Raw genomic sequence first — 9,944 nt, forward strand, 5'->3', positions numbered from 1 at the left:
TTGCTGGAATTTCAACCAAATTTCTTTAAATAAGTAACCCTTATTTTTGGCTAAAATATAAATATATAAAAAATATATATTCTTGGGATTCTTCGTTATGCTCTGCAAATAACCACCAGCATCCAGGGAAGGCTTAGGGCCAACCCTTCGTCTTTGCCACTCATGATGCCCATTTCCTTAAGCTCCAAAAGTGCCAAATCATGAGATTGCGCTGCCATGGCGATTGCGATGACAAAACCGTGAAACTGGCGGACGGACTGACGACTAACGGGTGAGATGGGGGCCAAGGATGTGGCTCAAGCGTACGGGTGTTGACAAGAAACCCTAACGAGTGACAGCTGAGACAATCCCAAGACGCAAAAACCAGCCACAATGATGACAAGAGCAATCGGAAGCCGAAGTACGAAAAAAAAGAAAGAAAATCAAAGTCCTCGATTTGCCTTTTGGCCAAATCCCACTGACAGATTAATGGCGCGGGCGAGGCGAGCCCCAGGCTGGAAGCCAGCCAGCCCTTGAGCTCCAACTCCATCTCCAACTCCTGGTCTAAGAACGAGTCCAAGTCCAGACAAGAAACCGCAATCGCAATCAAATTTATTTATTTATTTTTATGTTTAGCCGTTGGCAGTTTTCTCATTTGTGCCCAGCGCAGCACATAAGCTGACAGCCCCATCAAGTTGTTTTTCCTCTCGAGTGAGGGAAAGTGTGGGGGGAAAATTGGGATACCAAGGACGGGTGGATGGTGCGACGCACGAAAGGGTCGAGGTCAGGCTAATGATTAATACGCTTGGTTGCCCCGACCACGCTGGAGCAGCACACTCGAGTTATAGAAATACCCATGTGTAGTCTAACTAATGTTATTTAATTCAATTTTATTTTTAAGAAAAGAATGTTCTTTAAATCAAAGAATTATCGAGAAATTAGATTGTTGAGAATGGTATTTTTTCTATTCAAAATTAACTTAAGTATGGCTTTGATCCTCTTTATAATTCAAAAAAGGGATAGTTTCTCAGAAATCTTTATTGAGGGTCAAGGTCTTTGTTGGGAAACTTAATTACAATTTCCAGACAACGTTTTCATATTTATAATTTGTTTTATTAATTATCTAACATTATAAAATCAACACCTTTCGAACTTTAAGGGATTGATTTGATGACCCTATCAAAGGAGTCATTCTCTTCGACTTAAAATAAGATTGTGTTCAAGATCCGTTTAGGAAAAACCTATCTATATCAAAATGGCCATTAATTTCCATTAATTATTTTTCCAAAATTAAATGCTATTTAGCCAGTTTCAACTGTATTTAAATGGGTCTCTTGTGCGATGGCAGGGGATTACGATTACGCTTTGCAGCTAGAACTACTGGACTTTATGGAGTGCGGACACAGATAAATCACCTGTCCGGGTGCCTCGGCTAAGTCCTCGTCGAACCAAAAAAAAAAAAAAAAAAGTATAAATTAGAAAATCCAAAACTGAGCGAAGGATGTTGTGGTGGTTACCTAGGGATGGGGGAGAGGGTGCGAAAGCAACAGAATAATCCTACCGTTACCACACTTCCTGACCTGACCCTGGGATGTGCGTGTGTGTGTGGCACTACTTTCACACATTCGCATGCTGTGCGATAGTGTGTACTCCTGTACACACACACGCACACGAAAAGGACCTTCGCCATCGACCCCATCACCACTCCCCCTTTTCGGGTGCAAGCGAGACAACAGCATTAACAGGCAAAATGAAATCCTTTTGCTCTCACAGCAAGGAGAGCAGGACTCACAGAGAGAGAGAGAGATTGAGAGCGTACAACTCGCCCGTAGTACTCGCAGGCGTAAAATGTGTAAAACTCAACTTGACGGCTCCGATGGCGGCTCTCTGATGAATGAGATTAACCATTAGACACACACTCACATCATACACACACTCACTCACATGCCGGCGTGGCCGGACCGAGCGAAAATCCACCCCCTTTTTGGGCCCGCGACAAATGAGTGCAAATGACCTCAACGCACGGGAACAGAGGGAATACGGGAGCAGCAACCCCCGATCCACCAACGCACTTGCTCCTGTTCCCGTTACCGTTCCGCTACATTTTAAAGCGGTACCTATTCGCAGTTCCCAGTTCCACTCGCTGTTCTTGGATTCTTTATGGCACTGTAACTGAATTTATTATGCACTTTGGTCTTTGTTGTTAATGGATAAATTCTTTAAATTTCCGGCAGTAACCAGTAAACTTATAACCACTTATGTATCTTTTTAACAAACCATTTGGGGGGACTACTCACACAATCAATCTCGAACACTTCAAAATGTATTGGGCACATGTGCTTTTGCGCTTATCAGAAGCTCCGCTTTGTGTACAAACTGTGGTACATATATTCGTGTACGTTGTACATATTTTAAAATATTATATTCTTTAGTACATTTCACTTAGGTTGGCACAGCGCGAACGAAAGCTTTTCACTCAACGTTTCAACAGCGACTGCGACGAGTTCGTTTTTAGTGGCGATTATTTTGGCGTCTAGTTAACATTTACCTTGTAACACTCGCCACGAAAGCTCAACAGTGGCGAACGAGTGGACAGGCCCGCTGTTAAGCTTATCGATTACCAAGCCGTGTGCGAGCGAGATAGCAAGACAGCTCCACTGAGACTCCCAAAAAGGGTGGAAAACTGCTTAGCTTTTTACTCCAGCGAGCCAAATGTCTTTGTAGTTTAATTGTATTTATCACAAACAGTTTAAGGTGTTCTTGATGGTTTTTGCGTAGTATAGTATTTGCTTTAAATAGGCGCACTTAAAAATCACAATATATATTTAAACTGATTCATTGCGGCTACCGAAACGGAGCAAAGTTGAAGGCGAACTGAAGCCGGCGCCTTTGGTGGTAGAAAAAATAAACCTGCCACCTAAAATTAACCACCCCTGGGGCCTTCTCTCTAACTCTCGCTCTCTGTCTCTCTCTCTGTCTCTCTTTGAGTTTCGTGAGAAACTTCCCTACCCCTCTTTTTCGCTTTCTCTCTGTAACCCCCTAGTTGGATTTTGTAGTTTAAGGCACAGTTCACTGTACTCATTTTTGGCGCCCAAGTAAAGACATCTTGGCTAAGGATAATGCTTTTAAAATTAACCAAGAAAGGTGTTAAAAATCTATCAATTATGAACAATAAATGTAGGTCCTTTAAGGATTTCTCATGATATAATAAACCACCCTTAATGGAATAACTATCATATATATTTCGCATGGTTCAGCTTTTGTAAAACGCTTAGAGAAAAGCAGCTAAGGAGGAGGGCGTCGCTAGCTCTTATCAGATGGCAAGTGTAACATGAGACTGGTGCGTCTGGCGTCTGGACTTGCCTTGGAATCAAATCGATTTCGAGCTTGAACCATCCCCCCAGTCTACTATCGATGAGTTGGCGCGCAAAATGGAGCCGTGTCCTGTAATTTGTCGCCGCACGACAGTGACGCAAAGTGCCTGTCAGTCTGCCACGGCCGCCCACAAGTTTCTCCTCCTGATTCTTGGACAATTTAATTATACCCGGAGACGTCGTCGTCGACTGAGTCGGCTTTAAGGTAACTGGAGCTAGCACGCTCCCTACTTGCGAACGCATTCGAGCCTAAGGAACATCAGGAACATGCGTTTATCTCGTAATTAAATTTAAATGGGATAACTTTGTGGCTGGCCGTCACTTCCGCGGCACAAAGAAATTAGCGCTTGTCTGGACTTTGCCACGCGAAAACGCACCAAGATAGCGAGCTTAAATTATAAGGGACAGGCAGCTTGACTTTTAGCCACTTAGTTGACTTTCAAGGCATTTTATGGAATTGTCCAAAGTCCATTAGTGACAGTTAAAATGTTTTTTCACAGAAAGGGGAATACATAATTATGGAATTTTCTTTATATTATTATTACCTTCAAATTGCTGAGCCTAATAATTAAATGTAGAGAATATGTTTATTCCAAGTTAAAAGATTATATATGTACATATCTAATATACATGTCTAAGCGAACTTATTTAAAGAATGAATGAATGCACCTTTCACCATTAGTTTATTCCTAGTTAAAAGATTATAATACTTTAGTTTTATGGTTTCCCTTAAGGTAAATTAATTTAGCCAAACGCTGATCTGTGCACTTTAGGCTTTGATGATCGAACCACTGTCCTGGACTGCAATAGTGCAAGACAGCCATTCCCTTAAGGCAAACATAATATTTATTATGCTGTTTGATGTCAGCAAAGGCTTTGCCTTCTTCTAGTTTTCCACAATCCGGAATACTGTCCTCCATCACCAATGGTTCTGGATTATCCACTGGGGTTCCTTCTACCGCACATTGAACCAGAGTTGGGAAATTGCAGAATTTCAACTTGAAATCAAAGTATAGGCCTCTGGGACAGTGTCGCGATATGGCACGACCATTGGCACAGACATAAAACTTGCTACAGGACTTTGGGTCACGGATATATGCACCATTTCGTGCCGATTTACATTCAGGCACCGAACCGTCTTTGAGATCTTTGGGAGGTCTCTTTGCCTCTGGGGCTTCATTGACAGAGCAATCCACTAAGCTGGGAAAATTGCACACCTTTCTCCTAATATCAAAGTTCAGATTGCGGGGACACTGGCCGGAAACGGGTTTACCATTCAAACAAATATAAAATTTGTTGCAAGACTTCAAGTCCCTGAGAAAAACTCCATTTGGTAAGTCACTACAAACTGTGCGGTCTTCTTGGTTGCCTGTGGAGTTTTCCTTGGTCTTAACTGACAAACTAACTGATTTCTTTTTAAGTCCTTTCTTGGACTCTAAGGCAGACAGACCCTTATTCTTTAAGTCTTCTGATAGTGGTGCCGGAGTAGTAGTCAGTATTGCTTCAGTGGAAGCCGAAGATGTCGAACTTAAGGGTCCTGGAGTGGAGAAAGTGGTCTCTGGGATTCCATCGATAGAGCAATCCACAAAGTAAGGGAAATTGCATACCTTTCTCTTCATGTCAAAGTTAAGATTCCTAGGACATTTGCCGGAAATGGACTTTCCATTCAAACAAATATAATATTTGCTGCAAGAATGCGGCTCCCTGAGAAAAACTCCATTCGGCATGTTACTACAGACTGTGTGTTCTACTTGTTGAGTATTAACTGAATCCTCCTGAAGCTTCAATGATAGACCAAAAGATGATCGACTTTGTGAATTAACAGTTGAACTTTCTAAAACAGTTGTACATGATATATCCGTTGGTGGGTTAGAGGAACCACCTATATTATCCTGTGTTGAACTTTCGGATGTGGGCTCTGTAGAACTTTGTTGTGATGGTTGAGTTGAAGACCCGGTTCCAGGGGCACCGTTTTCAGAACCAGCGTTCTCAGAGCCACTGTCTTTTTCTGTGGTATCTTGTGATGACTCTGAGGTAGATGGACTTCCGGGAATTTCTGTTGAGTTTTCCGGAGGTGGCAGAATGGTGCATGGATTATCAGTTGGTGGGTTAGCTGAGCTGGATAAATTCTCTTCAGTTGTACTCTCCGATGTTGATTCTGTGGTCAATGGATTCTCAGAGCTGGATATATTTTCCTGTGTGGTACTTTGAGGCGAAGGTTCTGTCGAAGATATGGACTCTGTGCTGGAAATACTCTCTTCTGTCGAACTTTCTACAGGATCTGTGACAGATGGTGTTTCGGAGCTGATATTATTATTCTCGGTGGTACTTTGTGAGGGAGAAATTTCAGTACTAGAATTCACTTCCGTCGAACTTTCTGGTGATAATTCTGTGGACGACTGAATTGCTGTGCTTTGTGAAGGTTCAGTAGATGAGGGACTTTCCGAGGAATTTTCCGTGCTGGAAATATTAGTTTCCGTCGAACTTTCTGGAGGTGGCTCTGAGGTTGACGGACTCTCGGAACTGGAAATACTCTCCTCCGTTGAGCTTTCCGAAGATGGCTCTGTTGACGATTGAATTTCTGAGCTAGCCTCTGTGGAACTCTCAGTTGCTGGTTCTGTTGACGATAAATAATCCGTACTATCCTGATTGTCTTGGGTGGAACTTTCAAGTGAAGCTTCTGTGGATGATGAAGTGGATGAGCTGTCATCAGAGGATGCATCAGTCGTCAGAGGATTTTCGGAGCTTGAGATGCTTTCTTGGGTCGAACTTTCTGATGGAGATTCTGTTGAGGATGAATCTTCAGCAGCACTCGTTGACAACGGATCTTCGGAGCTAGAGCTGGTGTCTTCCAGGGATGTCTCAGTCGTCAAAGGATTTTCCGAGCTTGAGTCTGTTTCTTGCGTTGAACTTTCCGATGGAGATTCTGTTGAGGATAAATCTTCTGCAGCACTCGTTGACAACGGATCTTCGGAGCTAGAGCTGGTGTCTTCCAGGGATGTCTCAGTCGTCAAAGGATTTTCCGAGCTTGAGTCTGTTTCTTGCGTTGAACTTTCCGATGGAGATTCTGTTGAGGATAAATCTTCTGCAGCACTCGTTGACAACGGATCTTCGGAGCTAGAGCTGGTGTCTTCCAGGGATGTCTCAGTCGTCAAAGGATTTTCCGAGCTTGAGTCTGTTTCTTGCGTTGAACTTTCCGATGGAGATTCTGTTGAGGATAAATCTTCTGCAGCACTCGTTGACAACGGATCTTCGGAGCTAGAGCTGGTGTCTTCCAGGGATGTCTCAGTCGTCAAAGGATTTTCCGAGCTTGAGTCTGTTTCTTGCGTTGAACTTTCCGATGGAGATTCTGTTGAGGATAAATCTTCTGCAGCACTCGTTGACAACGGATCTTCGGAGCTAGAGCTGGTGTCTTCCAGGGATGTCTCAGTCGTCAAAGGATTTTCCGAGCTAGAGATGCTTTCTTGGGTCGAACTTTCTGATGGAGATTCTGTTGAGGATGAGTCTTCTGCAGCACTCGTTGACAACGGATCTTCGGAGCTAGAGCTGGTGTCTTCCACAGATGCCTCAGTCGTCAGAGGATTTTCCGAACTTGATTCGGATTCTTGCGTTGAACTTTCCGATGGAGATTCTGTTGAGGATGAATCTTCTGCAGCACTCGTTGACAACGGATCTTCGGAGCTAGAGCTGGTGTCTTCCACAGATGCCTCAGTCGTCAGAGGATTTTCCGAACTTGATTCGGATTCTTGCGTTGAACTTTCCGATGGAGATTCTGTTGAGGATGAATCTTCTGCAGCACTCGTTGACAACGGATCTTCGGAGCTAGAGCTGATGTCTTCCAAGGACAGCTCAGTTGTCAACGGATTTTCCGAGCTAGAGATGCTTTCTTGGGTCGAACTTTCTGATGGAGATTCTGTTGAGGATGAATCTTCTGCAGCTTTCGTTGACAACGGATCTTCGGAGCTAGAGCTGGTGTTTTCCAGGGATGTCTCAGTCGTCAAAGGATTTTCCGAGCTTGAGTCTGTTTCTTGCGTTGAACTTTCCGATGGAGATTCTGTTGAGGATAAATCTTCAGCAGCACTCGTTGACAATGGATTTTCAAAGCTAGAACTGATATCTTCAGATCCTTCAGTCGTCAAAGGATTTTCGGAGCTTGATTCGGATTCTTGTGTTGAACTTTCTGATGGAGATTCTGTTGAGGATGAATCTACTGCAGCACTCGTTGACAAAGGATCTTCGGAGCTAGAACTGATGTCTTTCAAAGATGCTTCAGATTGTATTGCTGACGATGATGTATCACCCAAGGCATACAGATCCTTATGGTATAAGCTAGAGATATCCATAACTTTTTCGGGTGAACTTTCGAGGGAAAATTTGGTTAGCAAAAAGTTCGAGTTTGGAGGTCCTGAAGTAGTCGATTCTTGGGAATTACCCCAAAGACTTCCAAAGATATTCATGCTTCCAAAGATATTAAAAATCACAGGCCTGTCAACCTTAATATTTTGCTTGATATTTAGTCCCATCTTGTCCTCGACCTTCTCGTTCTCCTTTTCGGTTTTGTGGATTCCCTGGTTTTCAGCCACACAGCCCTGACTTTGGCCATCGAAGAGGTGTCCATCATTGCATGTGCTCTTAATCTGGCCTAGAAAGCCCAAGCAAAGGATATACGAGCGGGAATCTTCTGGGTCGACTGCTCTAGATCCGAACGACTGTCCTGCGCAGGAATCCAGCGCCAGGGCCTGGGGCGTGATCCAAAGGACAGCCCATAGGACATTCACTAAAATATAAAAGTGATGAAATATCCATATCCGTTTCGTTGTTATTTTATTATTTCACTCACCTGCTAACATATTGAATGCACATTTAACTATGCGCAACGCGGCTGGCCAATGCCGCTCTATTTATATTGGAAAGTTGGTCAATGTAAACAATAACAGGAACCAAATATCAAGTGGAATTTGTATAGGAAATTGTACAGAGCAAATAGTTTAACTAAATTGAAATCTTTTGTTGTTCATTATTCACATAAGAAGAATGGGTTTCTCGTATTACACCTGTATTACAATATGCGCAATTGTTTGTTAGAGGTAGTTCCAAGAAATGTTAGCAATTGTTTAAATTTGTATACCATTTCCAGATACTTGCGGCAATTCTTCTAGAAATGAAAGAAATGTATCAATTATAAAGGGACTTTATTGGAAAAAAGGGATTAGTTACAACGATTGAGATATTTTTAGTTATGTACTTAAAGTTAGTTTGTTAAAACAATGCCTTTAAGTTAAGTATAAAATATTTTAGAGCAGGACCAGCATGCAAATCAATTTAATACAGAATAGTTATTATAAACTATTGATTGCGGAAAGATTACAAATATAAAGGAATACTTAATTAAATTGTTTGAGTTATAATCTTTCTTATCTTTTGTGAGCCTTTATCTCAGATTTATTTATATCTCAGTATTTTTTATTTATTTTATTATGCAAACAAATTCTCTTAAGCTATCATAATTATTTCCTAACAAGTTAATTTATACATAACGAACAAACATCATATAAAACATAGGATAATAAGAAATTATAAAGATTAGAGAAGAAATCCCTTGGTATAAATATATTTCTCAACGATCGTGATTAGCGATTATTTTGTCTCTTGAAAGCTTCACCTCAAGCCTTTCTAATCTTTCTAATCTACACCAGTAATGGGACTGTCAGCAAGTCTTTATCTTGGCTCACCTTGTGCTGACACCAATGTCGCCCGCCGCCGCCCTGTGGGAGACCTGCGGGCTAGAGCGGCGATAGTGTAACGGTCTGCCCGACCTAGCTATCCCGCCTACCACCGCCCACCGCCCACCGCCCACTAGGCACCCCTTGGCGGTGGCAAAGTCATCCGATTAGTTGCTCCGATAAGGGGCCGCCTCAGCACTTATCGTGCCCGTATTCTTGCAATGATGATTACTCAAACCTTGGGGCACTTGGCTCCTATGGCCGGCGTTGCCGGGAGCGGGTGGGAATACAGGTGGAAAGACTATTTTTAGTATCATGGAGAGCTTTCGGCAGCAAGCTCCAGACCCTGGTATATGATGGGGTTTTGGCCCGCACTCTTATCGTAACTTGTGTGGCTTCGAATGTACCTAGTTGAGGAAAAATTCAGTGTTGGATTTTGTTACCTCTGGTATTCGAGCCAATAAGTTCGGCCACGAATTCGCATTTTATCTTTTGCATTTTTTTATTATTTTTGATTTTTTGTTTTTTTTTTTTTTGTTTTTTAATTCTAGAAATTACTTGCAGCAACTTTTTGGCCAGTGCACGGGGTCATCTGCACTCACTAAAATTGTCCGTAAGTGGTTTATGTTTGTCCGTTCGCTAGCACTGATATCAGGGAATTTTGATAGGCTCCTTGGTTTTGGTTAGTTCTTTTAGCCGGGCTAAAGGGACAGTGCATATTTTATTTATAATTATTAATAATTTAAGGTAAAGTGGTCTTAGGAGGTTTAACTATCTTAGCAAATTGCCACAAAAGGTTTCTTTCTTTGTTTATTTGGTGATCATTAAGGTTATGGATCTTAACATCAAAAATATATTGATGAAAAGA

General features: G+C 42.2%; 2 protein-coding genes across 3 annotated transcripts in view; both read right to left on the reverse strand.

Moving 5' to 3' along the window:
- The window catches only part of loaf (low-density lipoprotein receptor domain containing lost and found), a 37,395-nt gene extending 34,507 nt beyond the window's left edge, over nt 1–2,888 (reverse strand). Inside the window, exon 1 of one of the 2 annotated variants that reach the window (XM_020946234.2) lies at nt 2,528–2,888. The gene's annotated coding sequence lies outside the window, so the exon portion shown is untranslated. Of the gene's footprint in view, nt 1–2,276 lie in introns of both variants that reach the window. The other variant, XM_086837976.1, reaches the window with a different exon arrangement.
- A 1,033-nt stretch (nt 2,889–3,921) lies between these two features.
- Muc68D (Mucin 68D) lies at nt 3,922–8,269 on the reverse strand. Its single transcript, XM_020946343.2, has 2 exons — nt 8,194–8,269; nt 3,922–8,130 (listed from the first exon to the last, which is right to left on the reverse strand). The coding sequence occupies exons 1-2, from the start codon at nt 8,201–8,203 to the stop codon at nt 4,055–4,057; spliced, it is 4,086 nt and encodes a 1,361-aa protein (XP_020802002.2). The 5' UTR covers nt 8,204–8,269; the 3' UTR covers nt 3,922–4,054.
- Between the last annotated feature and the right edge of the window lie 1,675 nt (nt 8,270–9,944).

This window comes from Drosophila serrata, unplaced genomic scaffold (assembly GCF_035046125.1).
Source record: "Drosophila serrata isolate PLE 108 unplaced genomic scaffold, ASM3504612v1 contig_66, whole genome shotgun sequence".
Taxonomy (NCBI): domain Eukaryota; kingdom Metazoa; phylum Arthropoda; class Insecta; order Diptera; family Drosophilidae; genus Drosophila; species Drosophila serrata.